Source organism: Mizuhopecten yessoensis, unplaced genomic scaffold, assembly GCF_002113885.1.
Source record: "Mizuhopecten yessoensis strain PY_sf001 unplaced genomic scaffold, ASM211388v2 scaffold6353, whole genome shotgun sequence".
NCBI classification, from domain to species: domain Eukaryota; kingdom Metazoa; phylum Mollusca; class Bivalvia; order Pectinida; family Pectinidae; genus Mizuhopecten; species Mizuhopecten yessoensis.
The window spans coordinates 133,615-151,756 of NW_018406507.1; the positions used below are offsets into that span (position 1 = coordinate 133,615).

Consider the following 18,142-nt stretch of genomic DNA (forward strand, 5'->3'; position numbering starts at 1 on the left):
AAATGGAAGTGACAAAATAAATCTACTGCGTCACCTACAATATTTGTGATCCTTTTACCTTCTACATTCCACAGAAGAAGAAAAGAAAGAAAACGATAAAAGTTCCGGGTATTGCAATGGGACAGCAAATCAATTTTTGTAAACGCTACCTCCCATAACCTAGCAATGCAGATGAAAAAAGCAAGACAGAATAAACAAGAGTACCGCGGGGCGAAACAATATACGCCCGTCGAATGCCATATAGTGTTATATACTTTCTTACATTGAATTAAGATCTGCATCGTTTTAAGAATGGTTAGCTGACATGCTATCAAAAAATAAGGAGAAAATCTCCGGACAAAAAGACAAATACTGAAATGAACATATCATGATTATTTAGCCTACTAAGTTTCAAAGAAAACATAAATTTGATGGGCGTATAAAAAGTGTTTACAGGGTTAAAAATCTAACATAATGGTGGCTGATGGGGAAGGACTTTCACTTTAACCAAACAAGCTACCTGGTCAAAGGTAGCTCACTGGCTCAGTCGCACTAGTATATATACACAAAACTAAATTAAGGGGAGGTTATAGTTAAACAGTGAAGTAATCTTGTGTTTTGCCCGCAGAAGGAAATGGATACTTGATGTACCGTTGAATACGGGTTGGCTTTGAAAATAAGCCTTGGATTCCTTACAAACAAATCTAAAAAAAACGTCTTAGAAAGTAGGCCGGTCTTGAAATATGCTGTGGATTCCAGGTAGAAGCCACATTTCCCTGTCGTTCTTAACAGGTTTTTGCAGACAGCCACCACATTAGGTAGTTTATGATCTACTACAGCAATTTGATACATGAAAAAAGAAACAATTTCAATTTCAGTTCTGTTAAAAACATATATAACATATTTTCTGCTCAAAAAAGGACTTTGGCTTAATTATTGCCAACATGTCTTCAAATATAAGACTGGCTTGACAAAAGGCTGGCTTCAAAAATAAGAATGGAATTATTTACTTAAATGAAAATAATCGACATTTTAAAGTATCATATATAATACAATCTCACAAAATAACATTTACTTTAAGATTTAATTGTCATCATATGCACGTGAAATGTGAATTATAATTAAGATTTAAATTTCATCATATGTTATCGTCTTTCATGTACCGCAAGTGAAGTATGAATAATTCATTTAATGACTGAATTGTCATTGCATGTCTGTATCACGTAAATAATTATTAGATTAACATTTTGTGGTATGCAACTGTATCGGATGGATAAGTTATTGTAGGATTGAGCCTGTCATCACAGGCAAGCCTCACATAATTACTGTAGTTTACGATTTATGATCATGTGTAACAGCCTCATAAAATTAAGTTATTTTTGTTTAAGATGTCTCTTCATATGTAAGTCTTACATGAATCTGTTATTTATGGATTAAAAAGTGTTCATATGCAAGACTTGCATTAATCAATTTTATATATACCTCCATAGGTATGTTTCATGTCATATGTAACTCTCTCTAAAACTGTTTTGTTAGTATTTATAGATCTGTCCTCAAACACAAATCAGTTGTTTTATTATTAAGATATTTGTTTATAATAAAAGTTTAGTCACCATAGCCACTTTCTATATTTAAATTGATGTTTGTCTTTTACCTTCGAGTTTGTTTGATGTTAATATTTTGCATTTATTTTTGTCGACCATTTGTTGTCCCTCATGACCTATCTTGTGTTGAGAGGCCGTTAATCAAAATATAATCGTATATAAGAATCTTACGTTAATATTTTGTTCATGCTTTAAATCAGAATGTCTTGAATAAGTAGAACACGGGATGTAGATTTGTTCATTTTATTAAGTAAATGACACATTCATATAAATACAATAAAAATATACATTACATATATACATATTACTATTAAATGCTACACCAAATTCCTTGGTTTTAACGCTTGTTCATCCTGCAACTACAGTAGCATAGTTCATGTGTACAAATTTCCATTTCCATTTTCAAGAAATCTTCAGCAGGTATTTTTCAGATATAAAAAACTTTATATTTATATTAAGATTTTTGTATAAATGAAAACATCGGAAATTTTAATCAAAGTATCATAATGAAGTCCAAATGGAATGTCCTCTCCACATTCAGTTGTATTGTTTGACGATTCCACTGAAAGGCTAACTTCCCCATTCTAGAGCTTTAACAAACTCTTCTTCAGAAAATGACAGCATTTTCGCGGCTTCTATATGCATCTGAAAAAACAGTAAGTGTTTCAATTTTGATTCTCCAATCCTTTTTCCACGAATAAAAATAGCCGAAGAAATACGAGAATATCTTTCAAAAAAAGTGTTCATCTCGAGAAAAATTGAAGTTGCAAATTAATGTCCGATACAAAATGGCATAGGAATGAAAGGAAATTGGACTGTACGGACAGGTAAGCGTATGTACGGCATGGTATTAACAGGTATGGACTTTTATGGGCAGGTACATGTATGAAAATGTATGATAATGAAGCATCAGGTATGTACAGATGAATGAACATTTCTGAAACTATACACGAAAGATCATCTATGTGCTGGTATAATAATGTAATGAAAGGTTGGTAAAAGCATGGACAGAAATGAAAAATGAATAGATAGGAATGGACATGTATAAAGAGGACTTGAGAGAAGTATGGACTGGTTTAAAATGTATGAAGAAGCTGGCCAGGAAGGGAAACATACAGACAGTTGGGATATTGAATGGACAGGTATGAAATTGTATGAAGAGATACTATTGACAGGTAAGAAATTGTATGAAGAGATATAATTGACAGGTAAGAAACTGTATTTAGAGTTATTATTGACAGGTATGAAATTGTATGAAGAGATAATATTGACAGGTATGAAATTGTATTAAGAGACATTATTGACAAGTATGAAAGTGTATGAAGAGATAGTATTGACAAGTATGAAATTGTATGAAGAGATACTATTGACAGGTAAGAATATGTATGAAGAGTTTTTATTGACAGGTAAGAAATTGTATTAAGAGTTGTTATTGACGGTTATGAAATTGTATGAAGAGATCATATTGACAGGTTAGAAATTACATGAAGAGATAATATTGACAGGTGAGAAACTGTATGAAGAGATATTATTGACAGGTTAGAAATCGTATTTAGAGATATTATTGACAAGTATGAAAGTGTATGAAGAGATAGTATTGACAAGTATGAAATTGTATGAAGAGATACTATTGACAGGTAAGAAATTGTATGAAGAGTTTTTATTGACAGGTAAGAAATTGTATTAAGAGTTGTTATTGACGGTTATGAAATTGTATGAAGAGATATTATTGACAAGTATAAAATTGTATGAAGAGTTGTTATTGACGGGTATGAAATAGTATTAAGAGATAATATTGACAAGTATGAAATTGTAAGACGAGATATTATTGACAGGTAAGAAATTGTATGAAGAGATAGTATCAGGTTGGAAAAGTATGGAAATGTAATAAAAACAATAATAATTTAGTATAAAACCTTGACATTTAAAAAGGTGTTGCATGTTTTCCAGTAAAGTAACAAAAGAGATAATGATTTAGAAGCAATTAATATAATAAATACAGTGGCATTTAATACATTACAAATACATTGAAAAGTCATCAAAAGTTGTCATAGAGATAAATTAAAGGCTTCTGTTAAACTATTTTAAGAAAATATTCCAAACATCACAATATCAAAGAGAATGTTTAAAATTTGAAAAAATTGAACACTTAAAATACTTCAAAATCTTTAAGACAATTAAAACTTTAATTTCCGATGAGGTATACAATGTCATGTACATGTACCTATACATTTGTAAGGGAAATTTGTTCGTTTAATAAAATGAGTAGAGCAAATAGGAAGAATACAGAATATTATACAGACAGGAATAAAAAGGTACCAATATTAGCTGAAATCATAGTAGGCGTTTAATTTATCTAATGTCATAGTGCTGAAAGTTGAGCAGTGCATGACATTATGTTAAGAAACATGGAGTGAGTTAATTTTTTAATGAAAATTTTGGTTAAAAGTCTAATCAGAAAATTACAGACAAGCCAAGTTTATCATAATTCTGTAGTGGATACCTTGACCTTCAACTTACAATCTTGACCTTCAACTTTTCTCAAGATATTAACCCTTTCACCACTGAAGACCATAATGGACTCATCCAGATCAATGCATGGTAGAGTCTACTAAAGTTACATAGGGTTTAAAGGGTTAATGTTAGGAATATTAATGATAAAGGTTCACTTGTGCACTCTCTGGATGTGACTTTGACCTTGAATGCATGACCTTGACCTTCATTTGTTCATGATGTCAGGAATACTTGATTAAATTTTTCTGAATTTCGGTTGAAAAGTTTAGGCTACAGAAGGGTGCATGAAAAGGTATGAAATTGTAAGGAATGCCAATATAGTGATGGACAAGAATAAAAAGTATGAAAATGCCTATGGCTATCAATAAAAAAAAAATATTGGACAGAAACAAAAAGGTTTGGAGAGGAATTTAAAAACATATATGAAAATCTACGATATGGTCGGGACAAGTTTGAACAAACCTTTTGTCGTTTGAGAATGTCTATAAGCTTGAGTTGTTTTTTAAAGCCGGCCATGAGTTCATTTTTCTGTTTCTCCAGTCGCTTATTGACTGACAACAGCTGATCTACTTTGTGTTTCTCCTGTTCTGTAGACTCCTGTGAGAATCAAACAAGGACAAGTATTTATTATTTGGAGTCATCTACAATTTCCTGCCTCCGAACAAACTTTGGTATCAAATCTGAGCAAAAGGTTTATCACTCTTCAGTAAAGTTGGTCATGAGACCATGAAACTGTTCTGATGCTCAACTCATTCACCCCTGAAATTTCATAATGAACTATTCCGAACTTGGAATTGGAAGAGTTCAAATGTGTCTTCAGGGGTGAATGAGTTAAACATGGATTCATGTGCTCTAGCCAAATCTCTTTTTCCTGTTATAAATTAATTCAAAAATCGAATTTTGTCCATGGTTTGGAAAAGCATTGAAGAGACTAAAAGTCGAGTACTGTTTTCAATTATATTGTTTTGACTTTTTGATCGTTTGACATGATATAAGCAAGTAACAAGAAAGTTGGTTTGAGCACAGAATCCATGCTTGAGCATGAGAACTGTTTCATGAATATGGGCTCTGTTTTCATGAAACCGTTCTCGCGCTCAAGCGTTGATTCCGTGCTCAAACCAACTTTCTCTTACTACCTTAAATCAGGTGACTTTGTCAAAAAGTCAAGTGAAAAGATTGAAAATGATATTTGGGTTGAGCTGTATCAAATGTTGTATACCATGTCTGAACTTCTTCCCAAATGTAACAAGATGTGATTGTTTATTGATTTATTAACTGAAAATGGGTTTGTGCATGAAATCAGTTTCATGATTACAGGCCCTGATTTAAGTTTGTGATACTTTGCTGTGTCCTCAAGGGAGACGCCATTGTAGGTGACAGAAGTATATAACATATTCCCCAGAAAAGTGACATGTTGACAGGAGGACTGACATACAGATGGACACCATGCTCCAATCCAGGATACCCCCTTACTTTGCTGAGGGGGAGTGGTGTATAACAAGATAAACTGAGCAAGACTTACCATACTGTCATGGACAGACTGAATGACAGACGGGACAAAAACAAGACCCCTTGTCCTTGTGCTCAACACAGGGGGGGTGTATTTATCATTCGGTAATTAATAATGCGATGTAATAAAAAACCATAAAACATTCAATTTATAGCTCGTTTAAACTAAACTAAGGTGTCACCATGACAATTATAAATCGCTACAATTACAGTTTTTGGGGGGGGGGGATGCAAAATGCATAGAATTTCAACAGGTCCCCCACTTTTTTTTAATAATTTCATATATATCGAAAAGGACCATTTTTAATTTAGAAAGGACCACTTACACTGAAATAGCACTACTATCATCAGAATTTTGATTATTTAATATTATTGAGATCAGCATTTATACCTTAGAGGATGATTTATACCTTAGAGGATGATTTATACCTTAGAGGATGATTTAGACCGTAAAAGTTGCTCTTTCTGTTTCTCTATCTCCTCCAACGCTCGATTGAGTCGGACTTCTGTTGCAGACTGGCTCGACGATTGCTGCTTCTGACTTCTTTTCATCTGCTCAAGTTCCTGGAAAAAGCAATTCAATATGAACAGTCAAACTGATGCTTACTGTCAAAATAGAATCTAGAACTCGGATAATGCATTGTTTTGGATCACTTGTAAAGTATTCAATAAATAGTAATGATTATTATTTCAATTATTTCGTACAATATCAATAGATGTAGTTTTTATATTAATTTTTTTCTCAAACTTGTATCACAGAGGATTTATGTACCATTTAGTTTCAATGGAGAGTTACCTGTAAAGGGAGACAACTCTTGAATATTATTTTCGCTTTTGTGGATTCTGCATGATGAACTTACAATTTAAAATTGATGATGATCAACAATTCTTTTCCATTTTTTTCAAATATAAGTTACTTTTCACAAAGTTGTGTTAAAATTTTACAAAGCTATATCCCTTTTTTAGTTGTTCAATATTCATAACCTTTGCATTAACCTTGGGACCCTGTAGCACCAACTCATCCAGGATATTCTCATATTTGACATATGTATACCCTTTGATTAACTCATTCACCCCTGAAATTTCATAATGAACTATTCCAACCTTTGAATTTGAAGAGTTCAAATGTGTCTTCAGGGGTGAATGAGTTAAAATCTGTTACGGAATAAAGATAGTAAATTGTTTCAGACTAACAGAGCTCTTATTTGTAAAGAACCACAGCACACCTCTGAAAGGTGTCATACCTTTCTGAGAGCCACAAGCTGAGTTTCCGAACTTTCAGATTTTGTCCTTGCGTCCTCCGCCATCCTCTTGTACTTGTCTATCTGTGTCTGCTGTGAGGCGTTTGTCCGGTGAAGTCTCCCACGCTCATCCTCCAGTTCCTTGATCCGGCTATTGACACTGTTATTTTCTTCATCCTTCATTGGTGAGAAAAAAATAATTTTAACATCAATATTGATAAACTTTATACATGTACTGAGTCAAAGTTATTTTCAACAGCCGAGTCGGCCATCAGGTGAAGAGTGTTGGACAGTATACAGGACTACCTGCATCTTGGGAAAATTGTGTGAGATCCTTAATTTGGTCTTACATGGTTGATACATGTACGCTATTTATTTTTGAGCAGTCTGTGATAATATAATCAGTTGTTGGTGTTACATTTAGTGTTTGTTTGTGAAATGAAACCAAAGAAAAATTGTAGAAATATTGGGATATATCATTTTTTTTTTAATTTGAAAAATTAAGAAATATACGTTTTGTACCTGCCTTTATGTAGAAAAAATAATCAAAATAATTTTATTTATTTTGTAACAAATATAAATGAAATTCACTTTAAAATAAACTCCCTTTTTACCTTTTTATTACAGTCCTGTGCCAGTCGGTCTAGTTCCTCTTGCATCACTCGTAACTTGGCCTTCAGGAAGCGGATAGTCGCCTCTGTTCAAGCCAACATAAGGGATATTTATGGTAATATGAAAGACTGGTTGGTGAGAGGTGTGAAAAAGAACACAATCTAAAACAAAGTATTTGGGCTTATATCCATTATATTTGACTGAATTGACCAGAAGTTATCACGGGTTAAAGAATTTTCCAAGGACCATTCAAATTAAATAAATCAATTGAATTTACAGAGTTGCTGGGAATAAAACGTTGAAATATTCCAACCAAATGTAAGACAAACTCTCTCAATTTGAAATACTTGCAATACCCGGTATCTCATATACATGTACACTCTCAAAATATTTTTTAAAATTATTTTACAGCAATTATGCAGCATGTTATAAATTAATACTAGATCACTCCTGCTGGGCCGTGGGAGAAAAATGGATTGCCCAGAGAAAGACCACATGGTCAGTAGGTGACCATGTAATTTTTCATATCTGATAAGGGGATCAAACCCCAGCCATCTTGTCAAAAGGCGAGTTTGCTAACCACAGCACCACCCAACTTTCCACATTAATTCATTGTCCTTACATGTTATACTTGGGTCACCGTGGCCTTTAACGCTCTCACCACTGTAGACCATAATGGACTAATCCATATCAATGCATGGAAGAGTCTACTTAAGTTACATAGGAGTGAAACTAGATAAGCCTGGACAAGTAGTGGCAAACACACATAAAAAACAGTTCATGTGGCAGTCAATCAGGGACGAAACATTACTGTACAGTACAACCAATCGCAGAACAAGCTGTGTGATTGTAAATTATACCCAACTTGCATCACATAACTCCATTTGTGCTTTATCAAGCTTAAATTTACAACTTTACAAATTAGAGACAGATGTTATTGCTTTCAAAAGTCATTACTGTATACTGTATCGGGAATTTTTCACTCAGTCAAATTTTCCCCCAACAATAAAATTGCCGTTATTATTTAATTTCTATGTATATTGTGTCGTTTAGTAATGTTCACTGAAATGATACATTCGCTCTCATCACGGAAATGGAGAAAAAATAAACCGAAGGGAAAAATAACCGGTATATTGAGAATAATACAGCAAGTTTTATTCTGTTTATTACATACTTACTAATAAAAGCTACTATCTTATGATCTATTTTTCTTTTGAAATATTGAAAAACAAAACAAAAATCCAAAAGGGGTGTGATACAGGTTTTGGGGTGTGATACGGCGGGGGCTGATACAGCTTTTGCGGGCTGATACGGAGAGGGCTGATATGGGTTTTGGGGTGTGATGTGGCGAGGGCTGATATGGGTTTTGGGGTGTGATACGGCGAGGACTGATATGGGTTAGAGCAATTGTGTCGTATCGCATATACAAAAAACCTGTATTTATTACTAAGTATGTAATAAACATGTATAGAATTAGAGTGGTCATACCTGAGCCCATATCGGCTGCAGCTTGTGGAATGATGTCATCCTCCTCCTCCTCATCATCATCCGTGTCGAGGCGTTCTTCTATGTTTGTAATGGTATCGAGTATTGTCTGTTTGGAGAATTCCTTACACTCGGTGATAAACGCTTCCTCAGGGACTGCCACATTGTCAGACACATTGGACTTAGCACTGCGACCCCGTGATCTGTACACCAAAATATCAAATATTTACTCTAAATTACAATTTACGTTAACAGAAATATCCTACGTGTTGCTCAGTTGTTGAGATTCTGATCAAAATTTAAACCTAACTAAAAATGTATGTATGCATACACAAAATAACCCTTTAACCAACGTATATTGAGTTGTTCTTTCAGATGAAATAATTAAATCTTAGAATATACTAGATTTAGCAAATCCATTGGTTGAAAACAGTAAATTTAAGGGTCCAAAGTCACAAGTCTCCCTGCTAAATTGGGAGAGTTCACAAGTATACTAATGAAAAAATGCATGTCACATCCAAAATATTTTTTTTTACCAATGGTACTAGTATGTTAAATAAAAGATATTTTTCACATGATATTTGAATTATTTTATTCATTTGTGAAGTGAAATAATTAGGGTGGTGGACCAGAACCAGATTCAGTGGTGTTGTTGCTCATCATTTCTATTTTCACAATTAAACACTGAATACTTATCAGCTATTGTTCCTTTTGCAAATTAAAATTCTTGCAAAAGTTTGCCTCAGGCCTTGTCATAGTTACAGCAATGTGGAATTCAATTTTAGCAGAAATATTGACATTTTTGTGATTACCATATGTATATATATGAAAAATATTAAAAACGGTTTCTGATGCAAATTTAATCCTGAGCTTAACATTATTTGTTATTCAAAATAATGAATTTCAAGGTAAGTTTGTTTTTGAATGAAGATATGAATGAAGAGGAGTACCTTATATCTTGTTCCGGTTATAAATTAATAACAAAACGTTATTTCGTCAATGATTTGGAAACAATTTGAAGCGACTTAAAAGCTGATTACCGTTTTCAATGTTTACATTAGACTTTTTTGATCTTTTGACACGATAAAGAATAAGTTGCAAAAAAGCTGGTTCGAGCACAGAATCCATACTTGAGCATCATCAGAACAGTTTCATGACTACAGGCCGTGGTCTGCTCCTCCTCCCCACACCTGGATAGGGATCCAACGTAAGTGAACAGCAAGTTTTAGCGAGAATTTGTGTCATAGATTTGACACGAGAACGTACCTTGCTGAACCAGTCTTCTTTGTTTTAGAGTTCGGTCTACTTTGTAGGCCTGAATTTGGTCTGCTCTGATTGGCTGAAATTGGTCTATTCTGACTTGTTGAACTTGACGAACGATTCTGATTGGTCAATTTGGAGCCTGATCTGGACTGCGGCTAAAAAATATAGATGACAATCATGAAACTTGTCTATATTACCATCTATACAACAAGGAAATCAGTCACCTACAAACACTGGAGACAACCCAATTAAACATATGTTCCACAACCACAACACATTTTGTTCTGAACCCTTTTACCCCTAGGTAACTTTGGTAGACTCTACCATGCATTTATAAGGATGAGTCCATTATGGCCTATGGTGGTGAAAGGTTTAATGTCTAGGGGTGTACTATTTAAGTACCAGTAAAAGCCAATTCTTTACCCCCGGCTGAAATTTTCCCTGCGGAAAAAAATCAGCTGTTTCTTTCCCCCACTAGATTTTTTCCCGGAGGAAAAAATATAGCTAGCCTATTTCCTTCCCAGGGAAAGAATCGGCTAGTTGATTTTTTCCCCGGGAAACTTTCAGATGGGGAAAGAAATTAATGACTTCTACATTGGGGTATATAGCCTGCAGGCAGATTTTGAAATATTTGACTAGCCCATCTATATTTTTATAGAAAATATTGTAAAAACGTTCACCAGTACTAACATACTTTTTTCCATCACCTTCAAGTTATAAACACAGATATACCGTAAATTTGTGCGTATAGTGCACACTTTTTTAGGTAAATATTGTCATGTCAAAAAGAGGGTGCACACTATACACAGGAACAGTCATTCTTGGGTTATCGTTCTCGAGTTTCATGTCCGCCATATTGGATTACCTCCCTTCAAATAGTTTTGTTTGGAGTCGTCGGTCATATATGATAGATTGAAGATATAAAATCAACAAAATTTTAACCTACTCTAAAATGATTAAAATCAGTAATCTGTTGTCATGACTGTACCTATATTTCTGTACACATGACATCTAAAAAATGAATTTGAAAATTTGACTTGAAATATAAATAATCTAACTAAAATACTGACAGATCAGCAACCATGTGCCATGCCCCCCCCCAGTATATTTTCAGTAACAGTAACCTTAACCTTAAAAAAACCTGTTTTTAACCCTTATTTCCCATCTACATTACACAGTGTTTCACCATGTCAAGTTTCAAAAGATTAGTGTTATGATTTCCGAGATAAATTCTGGGAAACAAAAGCAGGAACAGGCGGACAGACAGTGTGATAACTATAGGGCAATATTAAATAAATGTTCATATATACTCCACCAAAATCAAGGAGGACAACGACTTGAAAATCAAACCGATTTTACAAATTTCACTCTCACATACCGTTAGTGATGATCTGTCGTCTATTTCTTCATCATAGTCACTACAAAAAGAAAGTTAGAATTTGTTAAACAGATAAAAGTGAATGATTCTGTTAGGAAACTTTCAAAAGTTACAGAATTTTTAGAACAATGTCTTATAGAAGGGGTTCTTGTATTATGTTGTTATAACAATAAGTAATATGTAAAACTTTTTTCACAATAATTGATTCTTCCATTTATTTTAATAATTGATCTATATACAAGGATCTGACGTGGACAAAGAAAAAAAAAGAATAATGATTTACAAAATTATGATAATATTCATCATACAATTGATAAAAAATTGATTGCCAGAGTTTCGGGGTTGACACTTTGGAGTATTTATAATCAGTGTACTTGTTATTGCAGTCGTCAAAGTCTTTGATGTGAGGCCAAAAGACAAATTGTTTCGAGAAAACCAAGGATGAAAAGATAACAGAGCAAAAATATGAAGAATCAAAATTAAAAGCCATACAGGTACATTACATTCGATTTAAAGCCTCATGAAAACATCAAACATAATATATAGATATGTTGTAGTTCTTACTCAAGGAACTCGTCTGTGTTGATGTTGTCTAGCAGACTGGACTGGGAAAACACTGCATCCTGATCTTTCTAAAAATAGAATCGAAATCAATTTATTTCCAAACTTTTCATGTATAGTCCTGTATTTATACCTGACACAATAAATATATTACATCACCATTGTTTCATCCAGTGTACCAGACAAAAGTAGTACACCTTTTCGTCACTGTTTGATGAAGACAGCGAAATTCCAACCCATGGGGACAGACTGTAAGATTTGGTTTGTCCAGAATGACCAAGAATATATAGAGGATATTTAATGGCGTCTTCAGTAACAACAAATATATTTCACGAGTGTGGCTCATATTTGATATTTTTCACAGTGAAATATATCTGTTATTACTGAAGACAACATTGAATTTTCTATTTATTACATTTTTAAAGCATAAAACATGAAAAATGTAAAGCATTAAAAAAGGGTGGGAATCAGAAGCTTAATAATTAGCACCATATTATAATGACGTCATGCTAGACAACAAGGCTGTGTGCCATTTGAATGGGATGTCAATGCAATTCCGACATTTACTGCTATTTTCTGGTATGATTGTTTATAAAAATGTTAACAATTGTATATTTATGTAAATACTTAAGTGTGTACCAAACATTTACCATAACAACCTCTTGTTCTACCGTCGCTTCATTTGAATCTGAACAAAAAATCTTTGCCTTTGAATGCAGCGAATAGAAGATATCGTTATGATTGGTCAATACCAAAAAGTGATATTTTCATAGTGTGAAAATATCACTTTTGATATTTGTGACAGTGTGAAAATATCACTTTTGATATTTGTCACAGTGTGAAAGATATCAGTTATATCAAGTTGATAGAATTCTATATTTTACTAGCAAAAATGTAATAAATCAAGAGTCCTGGATACTCAAAAATATGTTACCAGGTCTTAAGATTTCTCTGGCTTCATCTTATACAAAAATAATTAATTATTTTGTTCATGTCTGCCATTTTGGACAAAATATCACTGAAATTTAGCATCCAAACAGTGTTTCAGTCATAACATTGTGTTGTGTCATTTGAGCGTAAAATCACACCATTTTGGTTGCACGGCACTTAAATACATGTAAATATAATTAGTCAGTCTTGCTTGTTGGCTTCTTGAAGGAAACACAGATGGAGTCTTAATGTTGGAGGAAACCGGAGTTCCCGGAGGAAACTGGAGTTCCCAGAGAAAACTGGAGTTCCTGAGGGAAACCTACATGGTGGGGAAGGTGATCTTATATCTTTTCACATCAAAATAGAAACCTAACTCTGGCTATCGTGTACAGTACTTGCAAGCTGTCCAAACCTAAGGTTGACAGCATTTTCTAGCACTATCAAATCCCTGTCTGACGGTCAAGAATATCATTTCTCCCTTATTAGACAGAGATATTAACACTTCCGGTCAAGGAAAGATTTATCTGTCTTACCCTAGGGTAAAGACGGGGGGATCCCCCTGTCATAACGATTGCATGACGTCACATCAACGATGCATTGGCGTCAGGTCCACAATACAATGACGAAATTATGAAATGAATGTTTGCATTTTGTGAAATTTCCGCTTGTTTTTGATGTGTGAGAAAAATAATCATTCCCCACTTTGGGAGTAAGTCAGAAAACTCTCAACCCTCAGGATAAGATTCTTAAATGTCTTGCCCTCAGCAAAGCATCGGGATAGACATTTAAGAATCTTACCCCTCGGGTTAAGATTTTCTGTGTTACAGCCAAGGTGGGGAAAGATGATATTAGTCTAGAATATATATATATGTACCAGGTAGTAATAACACATAAACTATCTATTTGTTTGCTGTATAGTCTTCTTGACAGTCTGGACAGCAAGTGATGACATGGTGTTTAAGATAAATACCCTCCTCGATACTCCAGGGGTTATGTTCGCTTACATGCTCTGCACTACTGGAATATGTCATAGCAAAATTGCAGGCTCAGTGTGCACCACCTTGTGGGTGAGACAAGAAGACTTGTTTTTATCCTTTGATTTACATCAAAAGAATTTTGTGGTCACCTAACAATAAAACTGACTGGCTTCCAAGTAGGTTGTCACTCCTCTATAGTCTGTAGTCTCCACAGGACAGGTAACAAACAGCCTAGCAATTGATCAGTTGTTTTTACCTGAGACCAATCAAATAGCTATAACCGTATGCCTTCAGGGGTGCAGAGAGTGAAAGTGAGTGAACCCCTGGAGTATCAAGGATGGATAAATACAAACATATTTTTTACTCTTCAACATCTAGCATGGATGCTTTTAAATTTATAATATCAAAGGAGTTCCTGGAAACATGATATGTAAAATTTATGTACCAGGTAGTTGGGGAACTCAGCAGCTATACCGAAACATTTGATACCTAAATAGGGAGGGCAATCAACTTGGCCTTTTTTCACAGAAAAATAAAATGAAAAATTTTAATGGTTAAAGATTATAGTGAATTACTATTACTTTGGTATATATTGATTATAATAAATAGGGAATATTTTGATTTAACGATTAAAATTTCTTTTACTTTATTTTAAACTTTTTTCTTACCAATACTTCCTCCGCTTCTCTGACAAGGTTCGCAGTTTTTGCCTCTAACTCAGCATTTAGCCTCCTACAATGTGATAAACAGAAATCATGGAAAACAGTTTCAACTTGTCACAAACAATTGATCACTAGATATTAGGGCTGCAACGTGATATCGTATTGTATCGAATCGCCATACTTTCTTGTTTTGTTTGCCTGTAACGCAATACAGTAACAGTACTTCAATCATCAATCAACTTTTATCAACCTCTGAAAAGTGTATGTATATCTTTTGAATTCTTCAGTAAAGATGTGGTCAACTGTGCAGTCATACCGATAAGTTCTAGAAATTATACAAAATTATATTTTGATAGTATTGAACTATTGAAGTCTATGACAAAACTAGATACAATCATTCACTCAATCGTTATGAAGTTGACTTTTTAGCAACTATTTGTATCGCGATACGTATCGTAAGCATCATACCGCAATACATATCGTATTGTGAAGTATACCTTTCCAATGAACCTAAAGATGTTAAATAGAGAATAATACATGCCTTTTCCCATATCACACCCAGTATCACCCCGAGACTGCAATATCAGCCCGAGGGCTGCTATCGGTCGAGGGTTGATACTGGGTGTGATATGGAAAAGGGCGTGTTTTATTCTGTTTATTACATTACTTACTAATAAAAGCTACTATCTTATGATCTATTTTTCTTTTGAAATATTGAAAAACAAAAAAAATGCAAAAGGGGTGTGATACGGGTTTTGCAGGCTGATACGGAGAGGGCTGATGTGGGTTTTGGGGTGTGATACGGCGGGGGCTGATGTGGGTTTTGGGGTGTGATATGGCGAGGGCTGATATGGGTTGAGCAATTGTGTCGTATCGCATCTACAAGAAACCTGTATTTATTAGTAAGTATGTAATACTACTTAATATCTGTGGAAACTCTCACATTACTTACTGAAGTGAAGTTCACAAAGAAACTGGCAGGACTTTAATGAGAATATAGTATAGATGAAGTAAACAATATGCAATCAAGAACAGTGTTCTGAGTATAAAAAGTTCAGTGGGATCGACTGGGGTTCAAACCTTGGACCTCAGGCTGTTCGACTATCCCTGTTACCACCGACTGAGCTAGCTTGCCAATGGAAGTGTGGTGGCCCACTTGTACAAAACATCTCAACTCTTGAGATTTCCTCAAGTCTATGATTTCCCATAAACAATACACTGCTTGAGACTTCCCTTAACTTTGAGATGTTTTATACAAGTGGGCCCCTAGCCTGTTACCACTGACTCAGCTAGCTTGCCAATGGAAGTGTGGTGGCCCACGTGTGCTGCAGTTACATCCAGAACGAAATTAAGGTGGGGGGGGGGGGTTACTGCATATAATATATACAAAAAAAAGCATGCAGCAGGACAGGGATCCAGATCATTAAACATTATAAAACTTTTTAAACTGTATAGAGGATATTAATAGAATCCATCCCTGATGTAAGGTATGGATAAGATTATTCAAACCCAAGGGATAACATATCGAGCAGGAGACCCAAGGCTTTGCCGAACTTTTTCTGCTCAATATTTTATCCAGAGGGTTTGAATAACCTTATCCTTACCTCACATCAGGGATGGATTCTATTTCTTGCTTATTACCTAAAACCCGTAAAAATAGCTGCTCTTCTAGTAAAGTTGTAAACTCTCCGCACAAAATGACATCACGAACAATAGCGTGACCCCGAAAGGTCACTATAATTCCCCCACAAGTCTGCGCGTGTAAGCGATCTAGACCCGTGGGTCGGATAGAATTTTCCAGCACCGCTAAAAATGCGGATATCTCAGTCTAGTATGCAAGAATAACTCAATCACCCCTGAAATTTCGTTATGAACTATTCCAACCTTTGAATTGGAGGAGTTAAGATGTATCTTCGGGGGTGAATAAGTTTAGTAAGGATTAATTTTTACAGTGTAGAAAGAATCTTTTTCTAAGGTTTATAAGCTCCAGTGGTATACACACTCTGTTTTACTTACTTGTACTCTTCCTCCTTACTCTGTATACTAGAGCTGTTTCTCCCAGACGTCAAATTGGTGTTCTTCACACCACTGCCTGACCTCCGCCCAGGCTTTGACTGTGGAAAAACAAAAAAAAAGACTTTATTGTATTGCATTGTATTGTCAAGATTGGTATTTGACAGGTGTAAATATGGTATTTTTGTATGGGTAAATACGGTAGTTGTTTTTCTCTATCACCGGTTATTATGTAACAATGTTGTTTTGATTATCCAAGCAAAAGGCATTTATTTTCATAGCTAGGTCAGGTGTATTTTTGTTCGGTGTGTTTGTGAGAACCGGATGAAATTTGAGACATTGAGGAGCGTGGCTCTCCAGCCCGATGCTCTACCGCTAAGCTAAAGGGAAAATCCCTACAGTTGACGCTTGTAAGGCAACCTAATTAATCCACATCTTTAACACTATTCCCCCCATTTTTTCAAACACCAACCCAGGTTCTTTGACTCACCGCCAAGGGTTCTCCTACCTTGAAAGGGGAGGGTCAACGGCACCAGTTTGTAATAGAACGAGGAAAAGTGATAAAGATAGTGCCGTCGCTGGGGCTCGAACCTGCGACCCTTGGCTCTCCAGCCCGATGCTCTACCGCTAAGCTAAAGTGAAATTCCCTACAGCTGACGCTTGTAAGGCAACCTAATTAATCAACATCTTTTACATAAATATTGAAATATCAGACATTATGCTATTGTAAACTAATTGATCTAGTTTAGGTTAAACGATGAACACCTCAGTTACATATTTAAGTGATCATAAATCGGATTTGTTTCTGTAGTTTGATTTAAAATCTACAGCTTTTACATGAGTAACGTTTCACTATATTCAATAATTCATTATTTTTTACACAGAATAATTCCAAGTGTGTTTGCTGATGTGGATGAGAAACTTTTGTTCGTTGAACGTTTCAACAGTGGTTTAAATTGCTACTATACAGTAACATTATATATATATGTTATATCATCCTGTTTACATGCATCGAACATAAGAACATTTGAGGGGGGGGGGGGGGAATAAACGTTGTCGTTAAAATATTATGCGATACAAACTGTCTAGTTATCTAAAGTCCCAATATAAGGAGACAGCATAAATATATTTGACGTGTGGCTTTCTTCATAGATTAACTTACGGCGCTATGTCGCCCTGAATCGGCCATAAATGTTGTGATGAATCTTCTCCTGGGGAAAATATGAACCGACAGAGAAGTGGTTGCGATCGTAAACAATGTATGTCGTAAAATTATAGTTGTAAATAAACTTTATCCTATTCTTTTTTATTGTGATTTCTATAGATAAATCATAAAGAATAATTTGTAAGATACTTTTGTAATCGAAGTATTTCTTTTTAATTTCGCGACAACCACAGCATACGTTAATTGACG

The 18,142-nt window shown here is 34.7% G+C and overlaps 1 protein-coding gene and 1 long non-coding RNA gene across 2 annotated transcripts; one reads left to right on the forward strand and one right to left on the reverse strand.

Annotated features, from left to right (window-relative positions):
- Window positions 1-1,821: 1,821 nt before the first annotated feature.
- On the reverse strand, window positions 1,822-17,978 carry LOC110451978 (testis-expressed protein 9-like). Its single transcript, XM_021500219.1, has 12 exons — window positions 17,891-17,978; window positions 16,732-16,829; window positions 14,722-14,785; window positions 12,150-12,217; window positions 11,586-11,625; window positions 10,211-10,362; window positions 8,948-9,147; window positions 7,462-7,544; window positions 6,851-7,024; window positions 6,036-6,170; window positions 4,560-4,694; window positions 1,822-2,228 (listed from the first exon to the last, which is right to left on the reverse strand). The coding sequence occupies exons 1-12, from the start codon at window positions 17,915-17,917 to the stop codon at window positions 2,154-2,156; spliced, it is 1,251 nt and encodes a 416-aa protein (XP_021355894.1). The 5' UTR covers window positions 17,918-17,978; the 3' UTR covers window positions 1,822-2,153.
- Window positions 7,497-13,661, forward strand: LOC110451979. Its single transcript, XR_002463125.1, has 3 exons — window positions 7,497-7,574; window positions 11,972-12,079; window positions 13,305-13,661. It is a non-coding gene; the product is annotated as an uncharacterized LOC110451979 (long non-coding RNA).
- Window positions 17,979-18,142: the final 164 nt, after the last annotated feature.

What these genes read in the sequence shown, in the direction of transcription:
- LOC110451978 (XM_021500219.1), bottom strand. Translation starts at nt 17,917, where the DNA reads ATGGCCGATTCAGGGCGACATAGCGCC. An exon ending in GGTCTAAATCATCCTCTAAG is followed by an intron (nt 4,695 to 6,035) that starts GTATAAATCATC and finishes TGATTCTCACAG; the next exon opens with GAGTCTACAGAACAGGAGAA. An exon ending in ACATTCTCAAACGACAAAAG is followed by an intron (nt 2,229 to 4,559) that starts GTTTGTTCAAAC and finishes CTGTTTTTTCAG; the next exon opens with ATGCATATAGAAGCCGCGAA.